The following is a 16,771-nucleotide window of genomic DNA, read 5'->3' on the forward strand; positions in this document are numbered from 1 at the left end:
TGCTATAGAACACCAGAACTTATTCCTCATATATAGCTGTAATTGTGTATTCTTTAACAAATTTCTCCCTATCCTTCCCTTCTCCCTGCCTTCCCAGCCTCTATTATCCTCTGTTTTACTTTGTACTACTATGACATCAACTGTTTTTTTAGCTTCCACATGTGAGTGAGAATATGCAGTGTTTAACTTTCATGCAGGAACTAACATGTCCCTGGCTTATTTCACTTAACATAATGTTCTGCAGTTCTATCCCATGTTACCTCTAATGACAAGACTTCATTCTTTTTATAGCTGAATGCATTCTACTCTGTATATATTACTTTTTAAACTCGTTCATGTTTTAACAGCATCCTGTAACGTGGCAGCCATCTAAAGAGGGGGACCGATTAATTGGACGTGTTATTCTTAACAAGAGAACAACCATGCCCAAAGAATCGGGTGCATTGCTGGGTCTGAAAGTAAGTATGCTGGTTTAAAATGTTTCTTAAAGGGTGAATTACACTATGGTCTGCATTCATCAGAGTTTCTGGCAATGATTTTTAAATGTCATTTTAATATTTTATATAATTTTATTGATATAGCATATAGATGTGTTAGGAAAATTGAATAAACTTTAGGGAAACTAATGTATTTTTTTCTGACTATAAAGTTCAGGATGATTTCTTGCATTAAGATTTAAATGGAAAGTAGCATAGATAATGTGGACTTTTATTGTAACTTGAGCAGCAACATAAACATTAAAGGGATCACTTTCTAATTACAAGAGTTTTGTAAGAATTTTTTTAAATTGATGTACTTAATAGTGCCCTCTTGTTGATTATTACCGTTAATTACTCCTGTGTGAAATAATTCTGATTACCTCCACTAATGGGTGTGCCACTAAAGAATTGTTGATGAATCTCAACTTTTGGTGATATTCTCTTCATTTTAAATTATATATATTTGAGCCCCTGCATTGGAAGAACTTAAACATAGATTTTAAAATATTCTATAATAAAACTCAGATTTTGATAGTCTTATGGGCATAGATACATATTTCAGATGAGATGGTCAGCTGCAGAGATGCATTTAGGCTATTAGGCTTTGCACAATGGTAAATTGCTTCCCCCAAATGTCATTTGCTTGGCTTGAATCTAGTCTTTATGGTCATAGACCTACATTTTACTACAGATATACAAAAGAGATCAAGATCTGATCAAGATCTGATACTGACAATGGGATATTATCTTCATGTAGAAATAATAATTCAAATGGTACACATGAATTTGAATGATAAAGAAAAATGAACTTTAATGTAAACTGTCAAACACTTGCTGTTTGATACTAAGTGAGGAAGACCTGGCACCTGTTTTCTAAGTATATGCATTATTTATGGTGCCCTTTTATTGTTAGGTCACTTTAAGACGGGGCTGTTTAATCTTTTGGCTTCCCTGAGCAACATTGGAAGAAGAAAAATTGTCTTGGGTCACACATAAAGTACATCAACACTAACAACAGCTGATGAGCTAAAAAAAAAAAAAAACCTCATAATGTTTTAAGGAAGTTTACAAGTTTGTATTGGGCCACATTCAAAGCCATCCTGGGCTGCTTGTGGCCCACTGACAGCGGGTTGGACAAGCTCGCTTTTAAGAAATCAGTACAGACTAGGTGCAGTGGCTCATGCCTTTAATCTCAACACTTTGGGAGGCAAAGGTGAGAGGGTCGTTTGAGCCCAGGAGTTTGGGACCAGCGTGGTCAACATGGTGAGACCCCTTCTCTACAAAATTTAAATTAAAAAATTAGCTGACTGTAGTGCCTGCACATGCCTGTAGTCCCAGCTATTTGGGAGCCTGAGGTGGGAGCATCACTTGAACCTGGGAGTTCATGGCTGCAGCCATCTATGATCATGTCAGCTGCACTCCATCTGTGGGTGACAGAGTGAGAGCCTTGTCTCAAAAAAAAAAAAAAAAGAGTGTTTCACTTCATTAATGTTTCTACATGCAATTTCAAGTACATCATAAAAGAATGTAGGATTAATTCCTCAAACTAATAAGCTTATGTTTTGGTATGAGTCTTGGAAACTTAAAAATTTGTAATTATCCAGGTTGTTGGAGGAAAAATGACTGACTTAGGACGACTTGGTGCTTTCATCACCAAAGTAAAGAAGGGTAGCCTAGCAGATGTAGTTGGACACCTAAGAGCAGGTAAAGTTTCTTTTTTTAATATTTAAACAGTGTTTTCTCCATACATGAACATGAGTTGGTGGTTTTCAATTTGGGGTTAGTTTTATACATACATACATACATATGTATATGTATGTATGTATCAATGAAGTCACTAAATTTTAATGCATGAATACAGATTTTTTTCCTGATGTAAATATTTACCAATTGCAATAGTAGGTAACTCTACATCAGCAGCAATCTGGAGAGTAAGGATAGGAATCTTTTTTATTTATATAAAAATAAAAAGATGTAAAATATAGAAGAATTACTCATTTTTGGAGATGACATCATAATATTGCTACAAAACTTGAAATCTAAAACAATTTGTGAAAAAAAAATTATATCACTATTTAGTTATTTAGTTTATATTTTAAGCTACAGTAATTACCAAATTTTTCAGAGCGGTCCTGAAACACTTATTCAGGAGCAGTGTTTTTAGTAAAACATAATCATTATAACATTTCTTACACAGATTGTATAATAAAATATTAGTTAATTTAAAAGTGGCATATACTGTACTCATGCAGATGTGCTGCCTCTTGGTATTTAGAAATTTATTTTTGTTGCCCTATAACTGAACATGGCACAATGGAATTATTTAATATATGTTAATGTATCATATATTAAATAGTAACACATTTTAAAATCTATTTTTAGTAAATAGTTAACTTTTCATTTTCGTTAAAATCACTTTAAAATATTTCTTCCAGTTGACTTTACTGCAGAGCTTAGTAGAAATATTTTTGTTAGATGGCTGTTTATGTATTTGCCAGACAACTATAAAGGAAACACAGTTGGCTAAGCTGTGGAATTAAAGATTAATAACCCATAACACAGACTACATTTCCAGGTGATATTCTTAACTTTTAAACCTTAAGTTAGTGATTCTTGAAAACTTTGGCAAAATATTATAGGACTCTTAAAGACTTTTCAGTGTGTTTGTTTACCAGGATATCAGTTCAAAATCATTTTAGTTTTTTTTCTTTTTTTTTAATTTGACAAGGACTTGCTGTGCAGGTGTATAGGAAGAAAACTCCATACAGATGGATTTTTCTCCATCTGCTATATGACTTTGAATATGTATAGAGATATGTTACACTGTTATTTCTTATGAAGTACTAGTTATGATTCAGTAGGAAAATAACTCATTCAGGGTTTATTGTGTCAGTAAACTGAGTGTGTGTTTGTCTAATGACTCAAAAATAAGCCTCAGAAAGTCTGAGAATCCCTTGTTGGCTAATGTAAGATAACTTTAACTACAGAAACCTGAGTTTGCAGACCACATTATAAACATTATATACACATTATACACACATTATTATGTTTTAATGGGAAGTTACTTAGGAAGTAAAAGAAGAGGGGTGTTCTATATAAAATATCTGTTAATGATTCATTTCAAGAGCCAAGAGCCCGAGAAACTTAAATCTGAAATATTAAAAGCTCAGCTTAACTATAAAGCAGACAAGTGTACTTTTCATTCTAAGCAATTTATGTATTTGAAGAAAGTAAAGTGATTTTACAGACTCAATCATCTATCCTATTTGATTTACATTATAATTTAGGAACTGACTAAATATTTGCATATTTGCAAATAGAATTATTTGCATATAAACATCTTTAGCCAGTTTTTTAAAAATCAATGTGACTTTTATTTAACATTTGCAATCTTGCTTTAATCTTGCAATATCTTTATCCAGTACTGCCCCGCTTCAAGTCTATGCACTGTACTGCTACTTCATTTAACCTTGTAAAACACAAAAATGACACTGACACTCTCTTTATTATGAAGATCCTTCAGTGTTTCCTAGTTATCATTTGTTCAAGTCAAAGCTCTGTAGCCTTGTCCTCTACTAACACTTTCAGCTGTCCAGGATGTTGGTCCACCTGTAGGTTCCTGTCAGGCTGTTTCCCACCTAGAAGACGTGGTCAATGACTCTTGTCTACCTAGTTTTCTACTCCTCCTGTTGAAGGCCTTTCCATCCTTCACAATTCATCTGAAGTTGCCTTAATTCTGAAGTGGTTCCTAATATCTCACCTGGAACAATAACTAATTACTATGTTCCTGGCACCACTTGACTATTTCTGGTTCTCAAATGAACTTCTATTGTTGCATATAAAATATTTTATTAAAGTTATTTGTTTCTGTATCATTTCTTCATGACCAAATTTAAAGACCAATAAAATGTCATTTTCATCTTTGTACCCTCGTTGTCTACATCCCTGCTTGATTATCCACACATAAATAGTGTTAAAAAAAAAAAAAGCATTCTGGTTTAGGAATTATTAATCTGTAAATAAATATGCATATGTATTAAGTTAATTTATATTAAAAGTTATGTGTCCAGGTTGCTGCTTATGAAAAGGAGAGTTTTAAAATGCAGTGCTTTTGCAAACTGCTGGTTGCAACTTATTATTGGGTAGTAAAATCAATTTAATCGTTTGCACCTACCACTTTAAAAAATTGAAGTAGAACATAATAAAATAGAAAAATCAGGGTAAGTATTGTTTTACAAATTTTTTAGTGTGTATATATATGTATGTACTCATATAATATGAATGTATATATATACACACACACACATATATATAGTGTTCATATTATATGGGTACAGGACCATGATGTCAACTTTGTTTCTTTTCTTGGTCAAAAAATTTTGAAGGCACTCTTGATGTATTATAAATTTGTAATTATCATTTTTCTTTCTTTTTGTTTTTTTTACAGTGAAGTATGTTCATTGCCTATTTGAAAAGCTTTTCTAGGTAACAGCTTAGGGCAGTCTATTAGAATTGGTGGCCGGGCACCGTGACTCACACCTGTAATCCCAGCACTTTGGGAGGCTGAGGCGGATGCATCACCTGAGTTCAGGAGACCTGGCCAGCCTGGCCAACATGGTGAAACACCGTCTCTACTAAAAATACAAAACTTAGCTGGGCATGGTGGTGGATGCTTGTAATCCTAGCTACTCAGGAGGCTGAGGCAGGAGGATTGCTTGAACCTGGGAGGCGGAGGTTGCAGTGAGCCAAATCACGCCACTGCACTCCAGCCTGGGCAACGAGAGTGAAACTCTGTCTCAAAAAAAAAAAAAAAAATTGGTGATTACCATAGTATCTTACCAAACCAAAGCAGCATCATGTACTTTTCACATATTTGCTTTTTACTCTTCAGTGAGCAAACAACTGGAAAATATAATTACTTTAAAGTAATACTAGCAAAGCAATTTTCCTACTTTTATTTAAAAAATTCTAGCTACACATTGAAAAGATTTTATGCTTATACTTGGCTGTAAAATGTACACTGATGATATTGACCCAGTATGTCAACACAAATTTACTTTGCTCATAAAATGTTCTAGATACTGAGAACAACAAAATAAACATAAACATCAACAAATTAAGACACCTCAGTGCATCAATGAGGTTGGAATATTTCAGCTGAGACTACCATTTTGAATTGAAGGGTCTAAGGCAGAGAACCATTTGGTACCTACAACTTCTTAAATATTTATGAAAATAAATAGTTTTTTTCACGTGACCTATGGTGTGAAAACCGTAGTTAAAATAACAACTATAAGTTGTTAGCCTGTATTTTTTTAATGCAACATCTTTTAGCTCCCCTTGATTAATCTTAGAATATTTAAACTACTACGTACTATATTAATGTTTTGTTAAAGTGTTTTCTACTTGTACTTTAATGTTCACAATATAGATTATGTATAGTATATATGTGTTTTGAACATCTGGAAGTGGGTTAACTGTCATGCAACAGTTTTACATCTGCTTGCTTTGTAATTTTGCCATAGCTACCTGCGTTAACTGATGGGTGTGAATTCAAATCCTTTCATGCATTTTTATTCTGTTGTGCATCTGGTGAAGACATTGAAGCATGACTTGTAATTGGGAAATTCATGCTAACAAATATTAATTGCTCTTTCTTCCAAAAATAAAACAGGATTTATGCACAGTTTAATAAGAATATTTCAAAAATAGAGCCGCCTACATTTATTATATGGAGGGCATGCTGCTAATTATTATTTTTTAATGTTTCCAAATAGGCTGTGCTAATTCCATCCCATAGCATGAGATTATTTTTATATGATTTCTGGTATATCTCAAAAGACAAAGGTAGTTTTGTATTGTACTGTTTCCAGTCACCAATAATATTCTGGGGGAAAAAAAGAAAAACAAAGAAAAGAAAAAGTGTTTAGAAGAACCATTTAGCTGACATTATATGGCAATCAATTTGCTTTTGAAAGCAGAGCCTAGACAATTAAACTATTTGTATATGTTTTGCATTTCTTTGTTAAAAAAGAGAAAAGATACGAAAAATAAACAGAATATATAAGGTAAAAAAATACCCTTTTTTTTAAATTCAAGGGGATGAAGTTCTAGAATGGAATGGTAAACCCCTGCCGGGAGCTACAAATGAAGAAGTTTACAACATTATTTTAGAATCAAAATCAGAACCTCAAGTTGAAATTATTGTTTCAAGGCCTATTGGGTAAGGCTAAAAAAACTTACTTCTTAAGTTTAGTAAATTACATGTATTAGTAGGGTTTTAAAAAGAATTTTATACATTCATACAGTACATGTTAACATGGATAGTTTTTTCATCAATTATGGGCATACATTTTTAGATCATTAAAAATTTCTTAATTTTTTAACTGGAATACTGAGTTTACTTCACTACATTTTAGAAGCTCCACACTTTAATAATTGTAATATCAAAAAATATCAATATGTACTTTTTGCAAGAGAAATATAAAGTAAAATTTTCTTTTAATGGCAGATATATTTAAGTAATTCTAATTTAATAAGTAGCATTTCCTTTAAGAGAGACATTAACAAACTCCTTGTGTTATTTAAAATATTAATGATTTCATATGTCTACAGGAACTTTTTATTATTCTACTAAAGAATAGAACATTTTTTTCTGTCTCTTTACCCGTAATTTCAACTTTTATTTAAAATCAAGCGAGAAGTATTAAATATTTTAACATTTTAATTGGTCGTAATGATATTTTTAAACCTCAATTTTCTGTACAATTTAATTATCTATAGCCAGTGGGATATTTTCTATGTATGTATATAGATTTCCCCATATCATTACCTTTTTTTGGCAAACCCACATGGTCCAAAATAAATATTCATTTTGCCAGTCTGTAATTTTTAAAGACATTTTGAACTGTTTTATTATACTTGGCTTAATGTTTAAATGTATTCTTGGAAATGATTCTTTTTTTCCCTATTCTCCAAAATATAATACAGCCATTACTTCAAGGCTTTTTATGTTGAAAAAGTGCTAACCTTTAATTTGTATTGGCCTCTTGAATATATGTCAATGCAAAACATACAAGAAAATATAATTATCATAATTCTCAAAGAATGAAAATGTATGATCATATATCAAATAATATTAATATATAAAACTCTAAAATAAAGGCAAGCTTTTAACCAATTTTAACTGGTGATTATTAAGAGTGAACACTGAAGACATTTGCAAAAGTGTTGTACATTTCCATGTAGACTTTTAAAATAACAATACTACGATTTATGCTAGTTTTACATGACATATGTTCTAGTGCTGAGGTAAATATAAGGCTGGAAAAGAGGTAAGTAAATTGGAAAATGAATCAAAAGTATGAAAGCTAAAGTTTAGAATCAAGCATTGTGCACTTGCCAAATACTTTCAAATATATAGTGGTTTAAAAGTCAACAACTAAAACAGAACTGATTCATGGTGACTTAAAAAAGTAACAGACAATTAAAGTAGACTGGAGTAACATTATTTTTACTTTTTATGAAAATTAATTAAGAAGTAATCATCTACACAGCCAAATTCTAAACACATTATAGATTATAGAATTGAAAGGAACATAGAATACAAAAATTATAATTTATAGATTATAGAAGTCAAAGGATGTGGAATGCAAAGATTATAATTGAATCAGAATCAAAGGTGATACCAACTTTCTAATAAATACATTATTAGAATCCTAGAAAAATAATTTTAGCTACTTCTTTTTTTTTTTAAGACACGATATTGCTCTGTTACCCAGGCTAGAGAGCTGTGTTTTAATAGTAATATTTAATGTAGTTCTGTTTAGCAACTATAATTAAAGGAAAAAGAAAATATTCATAATTTAGTGGCATAGTGATTTCAGGAATCATTCTAAATATAACTTGCAATCACGTTGATCAGTATACACTAAGAGGCATCAGCCATCTTGAGGTATTGACTTTTTTTGTGAACCCACCAAATACAATATCTTTGACCTTTATGCTTTTAATTGTTCCCTAACTGGTAGGTAGAACTAATAAAGAATTCCACTGGATATGTAAACATCCAGTGGAAATTTATGCCTGAAAATATTACTGAAGCAATTAACATGAATAAATTTTAACTAAAAGTCACTTTGACATATTTTCAACAACTTCGCCACCATTCTTTTTTCACAAGACGCGTAAATTCCAAAGTTTGTACCTGGCTTTAGAGTTTCAAATTCTGATTCCATAATGGACTATGAAGCTGATTTTTTAAGAAGTTACACTATCTAAAAATTGATTGTTCCTCGATTTTTTTTACAATTTACTTTTATTTGCTTACATTAATTTAGAAGAAAGTAGCAGAATATAGTTTTTTGTGTGTTTTAGGTATTATAAATTAGTCTCTTAATTATAAATTCATTCAAATGATTTTATATAAATGTATAGTCATACAAAAATATATAATAAAATATATAAAATACACAACTTAGGCCGAATTGTCATTTTTAAGAAGTATAAATTATAGTTGGTTATGAGAATTACTTTGCACAAAATAGTCAAAATGACAACTCCAGAGAACAATCAAACAGGGAAAACTCTTTTTGTTTTCATTCCCCCAAAAAGTGAAAAAAAAAAAGTGAAGTTAGGTCATAAGGTAAGTGGTTAGAAATTCTTAAAAAATATGCCGATAATGTTGTTGAGACTAGCTAACTCCAGTCTGCTTTAAATGTCATGTTAATACTTGCATATTGTTAATCTTCTTAAATTGATATTAAAACATCTTTGAAAAATGAGAAGTAATATAGTCCTATGCAGTATAATACCTAAGCCAAGGTGATCTAGGGTTCTTAAGGGCACAGTGGGTAATGGATTAAGTTGAGACTATAGTACATATATTTCTTCAGAGTAATTTATCAGTGTGGCAGGAATGGGTGGTCTCACAAGTCACTTTCTAACCATATAGTAAATAGCCATATATTTAGCTAACTTCAGTATAGAGATATGGATCTCTATAAAGGGTATATATGTGTATATGTATTATATATTCACATATATAAAATAATTTGGCTTTTTTGTTGCAAGCTTGAACCATTTTTACTTTCCAAAGCAACTCATCCTTTTCATTTAACTTTGCCCATGATATTCACCATATCATTTTTTTATTGAGATGTTCCCATCCCTTTCACTCAGTAAACTCTTTCAGATGTGTTTGTAAAGCATATTACTGATTTGTAAAATTTGTGTCATTTTGATTTCCTAGAATTGAAGGAAAGTGTTACCTTTAACATTTTTTATTTCCAAACCTGCTGTTTTGGTAGTAAAAATATTGTGGTGATTTTAACCACAATATTAGTCTGATTGTTGTCATGTTAAAGTATTTTGCTCTTAAATATATAAAAACTTTTTTATTGCAGTTTTTTTTTGTGTGGTGTTTGACATTCATGCACATTAGTAGTTGCCTTAATAGTAACTCCTATTCATTTCCACACCTGTAAAGACCCAGCAGGATTTTTCACATCACATAAAATGGGCTATGATTGCCTCAGGCAGGGTCATTTAGTTAATGGGATTTTCACCATATCCTGTTTCTTTTAGTGACATTCCCCGGATTCCTGAGAGCTCCCACCCTCCGCTGGAGTCCAGTGAGTATAAGATTTCTTTGTTATTATAAAAGTATTGAACTAATTGAAAGTAAAGATTTCTAATTTTCTTTAGTTATTTGATATAATGAATTAGGATTCCTATACTAAAGATGTCTCCATTGGTACTAGATGTTGGCAATGATGCCAGTAACTGGAAATCCAAAGAAGTTCTACTTTAAGATTTTTCTTCCTCTACTTTTTTATGTGGTTTAAAGAAAAAAAAAAATCTTTACCGGGAATACTCTTCAGCATCATAACAGTCAGGACCCTTACAGAGCTTAATATATCAGGAATAGTTCTATTTACATAAACATTTATTGTGATACTGGATTATTCAGTTTGATTGCTAAGCAGCTCAGTCTCAAGAGCAGCCTAGTGAAGAAACTAGGTAGGCACTTTAACAAATAATTGTATTACCAAATAACTGTCTTGCTCGTCTGTGTGAAGAGACCACCAAACAGGCTTTGTGTGAGCAATAAAGCTTTTTAATCACCTGGGTACAGGCAGGCTGAGTCCGAAAAGACAGTCAGCGAAGGGAGATAAGGGTGAGGCCGTTTTATAGGATTTGGGTAGGTAAAGAAAAATTACAGTCAAAAGGGAGTTGTTCTCTGGCGGACAGGAGTGGGAGTCACAAGGTGCTCAGTGGGGGAGCTTTTTGAGTCAGGATGAGCCAGGAAAAGGAATTTCACAAGGTAATGTCATCAATTAAGGCAAGGACCTACCATTTTCACTTCTTTTTTTTTTTTTTTTTTTTGAGATGGAGTCTCGCTCAGTCACCCAGGCTGGAGTGCAGTGGCGCGATCTCGGCTCACTGCAAGCTCCACCTCCCGGGTTCACGCCATTCTCCTGCCTCAGCCTCCCGAGTAGCTGGGACTACAGGCGCCCGCCACCACGCCCGGCTAATTTTTTGCATTTTTAGTGGAAACGGGGTTTCACCGTGTTAGCCAGGATGGTCTCAATCTCCTGACCTCGTGATCCGCCCGCCTCGGCCTCCCAAAGTGCTGGGATTACAGGCGTGAGCCACTGCGCCTGGCCCATTTTCACTTCTTTTGTGGTGGAATATCACCAGTTAGGGCAGGGGCAGGGCATTTTCACTTCTTTTGTGATTCTTCAGTTACTTCCGGCCATCTGGGTGTATATACATGCAAGTCACAGGGGATGCCATGGCTGGGCTTGGGCCCAAAGGCCTGACAATAACAAAGTGTGTGGATTGTTTTTAGAAATGAATGGGTAGAGTAAACTTCACTAAACATAATGGGTCAAGGGACTGTGAAACCAGAGGGTTGAAAGAGTTATCTGTATGGGAATTAAAGTCATTTCTGTATGAGAGAAGATGATATTGTGTGCAATAAAGTATAGACAATTAAGTTTTCAGTGATAATGCAGAAGTGACCCAAATATTTTCTTTGCAATGGATGGGAATTAAGTTAATACTTGGACTTGATTCCCGAGATGTTCTTACAGAACCCAGGTTATAGAAGTAGAGAATAAAAGGTGATTTAGGGGAAAACCAGTGATAGTGATTAGAAGGGAGAAGAAAATATGAAAGTAGGATAAACAAGGAAACAGACACTAGGCTAGGTTATCATCTAAAATGCATACCATCATGTTCTGCTAGAGGTGTACCCAGTTTTGGCTTTGAGCTTTCTGGTGATCAATACAAAGAAGAAGTGGGACTAATTGCATAATTTATATTATTGATATGATTAAAAAATACACTGATTGCCATAATATTACAAACAAGCATTATTAGAAATAACAACGTTCCTGTTGTGAGACTCAAGGAAATGTATTTTAAATATACCTGGGAAAATACACCCAGTAACAATTTTATAGAGCTGTTTTTTATCACTAACAGTTTTTGGAGGGCACAAAATATGACATGAGAATTAATTTGTAGTTATAGAAAAAATGTGTGGATTGCACATACTCAGGCAATGCTTCATAAACAGTATTTCTCAATGAAGCATTGGCTAAGTTTGAATGGTGGTGAGTTCAAGGTTATACTTTCTGGATCAATAGCCTTCTATAAACACTCTATATTGCTCTGTGTGTCAGGGTACACTTGAACAGTGAAGAACTCCACCAAGTGGCCAAGAGGAGACCCAGCCTCCTTCGTGTGAAGTTGAAGCAAATCACTAGTCGTGAATTACTTGAAGTAGCATTTTCAGAGGTTCAAGATACTCATTTATAAGATCAAAACTAAGATAGATGGTATATCTGATTTTAAAACAATGACAAAATCTGGTTTAGATGTGGTTCATAAATTATATTATGTATGCATTCGTTTTAATTTCTCAGTAAGAACTTTAGGCAAGATAATTAGTGTTAACAGGCACTATCTTCCTTATCGCTGAAGCAGACCTTTACCCATATGTGAAGTCATACAAGAGTCTGTGTAATACCATGCACTCCAGAAATGTAGATCAATTATTTCCAATTGAAATAAGCACAACACTTCATTATATCATTCTTAATATTTCTCAAATAGACAATTAACTGAAGACAAAATCTACCCGATTAAAAGTAGGTTCTGTTATCAGTGGTGGTAATTATGGTTTTATGCAAATAAGGATGCATTTAACATTTTATTAAAAATATTTTCTACACTTACAAATATTACCTTTTTTTCTTTTTTTAGGTTCAAGTTCCTTTGAATCTCAGAAGATGGAAAGGCCTTCCATTTCTGTTATTTCTCCAACAAGTCCTGGAGCTCTAAAAGATGCTCCACAAGTCTTACCAGGGCAACTTTCTGTATGTATTTTTTGTACATGTTGGAGAGTGTTAGTATTTGCATATACTGTCTGAGTCTGTCTTTAAATATGTTCCCTTTTCCTTGAAGCCTGCAATACGTAGTCATTTAACACCATAATCTACTTCATTAGTTTTTCATGCATTTTTTAATTATTCCTTTATTCACATATTTATTCAGAAATACTTACTGAGTGCTTGCAATGTGCCAGATACTCTGAACATTAATTGATGAATGGTAACATAAGTAAATATTCATATTTTTGGTGTAAAAGTTTCTAAGGTAAATAATTGTTTACACATAATATTAGGAATTCATGCCCCATTTATGTAACAACCTTATGAGCCTAGAGCCTGAAGAGCCTAAATTTGGAATATTCTTTTTAACTTCCTAAGGCATTTGGCAAAACTCTTTGTTGCCACTGAAAGCTCTCTGAAAAAGCTACCATTTTCTCACTATTGCCTTATTATGTGATCTGGAGAAACCTGGAGTGAAGAAACTAGGGTTAAGTATAATGAACAGCCATATATTTGTAGCTTATGATGGAAAATGTTATGTTGATATTATAATTTAAGGACTTCGGACTATTTGTTTCAAGTTGTTATACAGAAAATGACCTTTTGCTCCTCTGATAATGTGTGGATTTCTGTGGTCTGCCTTTGTGGTTTTCTCTTGGTTTTAATGAGACAGAGAAGATATATACAAGCTTATTTCTCTAGGGCTTTTATGGTTTTAACTTTTATTTTTAGTATATTGAATATCTTTGTAATACCCTTTGGGTTTATCTGCCCTGCCATCTTTTTCTTCAGTGTATGTGTAAATCTCTCGTATTCTCCACATATTTTAAAAGAGGATGGAAACCTATTCTGGTTCTGTGAAAACCACATCTTAGGTATCAAGTGGGAATCAGACAGATCCAGGTTTGAATTCTTAATCTGTTCCTTACCATGAAAAGCTAATCCTATGTTAAATTAGTTTATTTCGTTATGATGACTCTCAGATATGTTCTAACATATACCCATTAACAGCATATGCTTACTCAAACATAGAATGAGAAGTAACTTCTAAATTAAAGGAAAAAAATTAAAGGTGATGACATTGTTAAAGTGTCATTACCACTGCCAGGGCAGATACTGTAATGACTGATAAAATCCAATTCTTATGAGTTTGACAGGATTTTAGTATGTTACTTCCCCAGTATTCTTTGGTCTACTGTCATGAAATCTTGGTTAATAGAAATATCATTTGGCCTTCTTGTAGTTTGAAGATATCGTTTGTGTATTGTATCCTTTGTTTTTTCCTCCTTCTCTCATGAAAAATAACGTGTAATAGGTTAATTCTAAAAATTAAATGAGGGCTTGGTGCAGTGGCTCAGGCCTTTAATCCCAGCACTTTGAGAGGCTGAAGAGTTCAAGACCAGCCTGGGTAACATAGCAAGATCCCCAATTCTATAAAACATTTTAAAAAATGGCCAGACATGATGGTGCACACCTGTAGTTCCAGCTACTTGAGAGGCTGAACTGGGAGGATTGCTGGTTCCAGGAGTTTGAAGCTGTGTAGTGAGCTATGATCATGCCACTGCATTCCAGCCTGTGACAGAGTGAGACCATGTCTCCAAAAAATAAAAAAAAAATGTGAGAAAAAATACCAGGAAATACTTAGCAGTGCCTGTATAAAATAGGCCCACAGTAAATATGTTTTATGATCTCTTCTAATTCTTTGTATGTCTTATTCCTAATATCCAAACTCTTTTTTTTTATTTTAACTACCTGTGACACCAGAAAAAGCATTTAGTCATGCTATAATCATTTAGACACATATAATCCTCAAACTCTTATTTTTAACATTTAAGAACAATAGTAATGATTTTATATCTCCCTCTTCCCTTAGTTTTTTGGAAAAATTATTATTAGTTTTATTTTATAAAATGATATGTGAGAATGTACAGTAACACTGAAGGCCTGCCAGTTGTAAGTTATATTTAAAGTACTCAAAGAGCAAAGTAAAGTTCTGTGTGTTTATGCTTTCAAATTGGTATGTTTTTAGAAATATCTGTTTTGCATTATATTGTAATTCAAAATTTCCTCCTTTAAATATAACTTTAATTTTGTTTTACGTAAAATTGTAATGCCTCATGATTTTTACAAATAATTCCTTTCCTCATTGCTTCTAGGTGAAACTGTGGTATGATAAAGTGGGACACCAGCTGATTGTAAATGTTCTGCAAGCAACAGATCTACCTGCTAGAGTAGATGGGCGTCCTCGAAATCCCTATGTAAAAATGTATTTTCTTCCAGATAGAAGGTAGTGAATAATTTTAGAAAAAAAGAAAAATCCTAAAATCTATACTAATAGAAAAGGTAGAATTTTCTCTTTTGGGATATTTTTAAAAAACATAATAGATAATTCTTTCTGAGGGGATAAAAGTACATTATCTCTGAAAAAGGAAGTCCCTCAAGCCTTGTGTTGGAAATATTTGAAAATAATCTGCCAATTAAAAAAGAAATCTATTACCTTGTTTATAGACATATTAGTCTTTGATAGCGACACATCATTTAGAATGTACCTTTGTATGTGTCCCTATAATTACAACTACTGCTTATATTGTAATTGAAGTTAGATTATTAAACTCTAGTATCTTTTTATAGACTTTCAATGAGTTATAAGTTAAAATAATATAAATACCAATGGCAGTTTTACATGTGACTACAGTAGATGGCAGCATATACTTGCTTTTTCATTTACAAAACATACTTATTTTTCAGTGATAAAAGTAAAAGGAGGACCAAAACAGTAAAGAAAATACTAGAACCAAAATGGAATCAAACTTTTGTCTATTCACATGTACATCGTAGAGATTTTAGAGAACGAATGTTAGAAATAACTGTGTGGGACCAACCCAGAGTGCAAGAAGAAGAAAGTGAATTTCTTGGAGAGGTGATGTATATTTTAAAAACTCAAGTCAAATAGTTAATAAAGTTTTGTGATATTTATTACGATTGCTATTACATTATGTTTTGATAAAGGTACTTGATTTAATTTGAGAATTACCCTCTCAGATCCTCATAGAATTGGAGACAGCGCTTTTAGATGATGAACCGCATTGGTATAAACTTCAGACACATGATGAGTCTTCACTACCTCTGCCTCAGCCATCACCTTTCATGCCAAGGCGACATATTCATGGAGAAAGCTCTAGCAAAAAGCTACAAAGTAGGTTAAGGTTGTTTTAGTTGCCACAAAGTAATTATGCTGTAATGATCTAATTAGTGATTAATAATTCAAGATGTTTTTGTTTTTCAAATGTTTTATTAGAGATCAAAATATTGGAAAATTGTTCATTTTTATGAAGAATCTTGGCAAAACTGTTTCTACATTTTCACAATGAAAATAATATAGCATAGCAGAGTAATTCCAGAGCTGAAAGCCAAAAACCTCTGAATTAAAATTCTTGCACAGGGCCAATTGAGCTGTTGATTATTGACTGATGGAATAATTTCTATCATCATTGGTGGGTTGCTACATGTGAGGTCTTAATAACTTTATAGTTCATAGTTTTGTTTTTGTTTTTGTTTTTCCCCCGAGAGAGTCTCACTCTGTTACCCAGGCTGGAGTGTGTTGGCATGATCTTGGCTCACTGCAGCCTCCGCCTCCCAGGTTTAAGCAATTCTCCTGCCTCAGCCACCAGAGTAGCTAGGATTACAGACACGCGCCAACACGCCTGTCTAATTTATTTTTGTGTATTTAGTAGAGACGGAGTTTCACCATGTTGGCCAAGCCTGGTCTTGAACTCCTGACCTCATGATCCACCCCACTCGGCCTCCCAAAGTGCTGGGATTACAGGCGAGAGCCACCATGCCCAGCCAGTTCATAAATATTTTAATAGTTATTCATAAGAAATATTGTTT

General features: G+C 33.0%; 1 protein-coding gene across 48 annotated transcripts in view; it reads left to right on the forward strand.

Annotated features, from left to right (window-relative positions):
* The window catches only part of RIMS1 (regulating synaptic membrane exocytosis 1), a 492,346-nt gene that overhangs the window by 323,405 nt on the left and 152,170 nt on the right, over window positions 1–16,771 (forward strand). For all 48 annotated transcript variants that reach the window (XM_021937444.2, XM_009205504.4, XM_031667173.1 and 45 more), the window contains 8 exons: window positions 348–458; window positions 2,084–2,183; window positions 6,579–6,702; window positions 10,065–10,111; window positions 12,753–12,865; window positions 15,037–15,167; window positions 15,629–15,800; window positions 15,923–16,076. In XM_021937444.2, coding sequence (XP_021793136.2) covers window positions 348–458; window positions 2,084–2,183; window positions 6,579–6,702; window positions 10,065–10,111; window positions 12,753–12,865; window positions 15,037–15,167; window positions 15,629–15,800; window positions 15,923–16,076 — 952 coding nt within the window. The remainder of the gene's footprint in view (window positions 1–347; window positions 459–2,083; window positions 2,184–6,578; window positions 6,703–10,064; window positions 10,112–12,752; window positions 12,866–15,036; window positions 15,168–15,628; window positions 15,801–15,922; window positions 16,077–16,771) is intronic.

This window comes from Papio anubis, chromosome 6, assembly GCF_008728515.1.
Source record: "Papio anubis isolate 15944 chromosome 6, Panubis1.0, whole genome shotgun sequence".
NCBI lineage: Eukaryota > Metazoa > Chordata > Mammalia > Primates > Cercopithecidae > Papio > Papio anubis.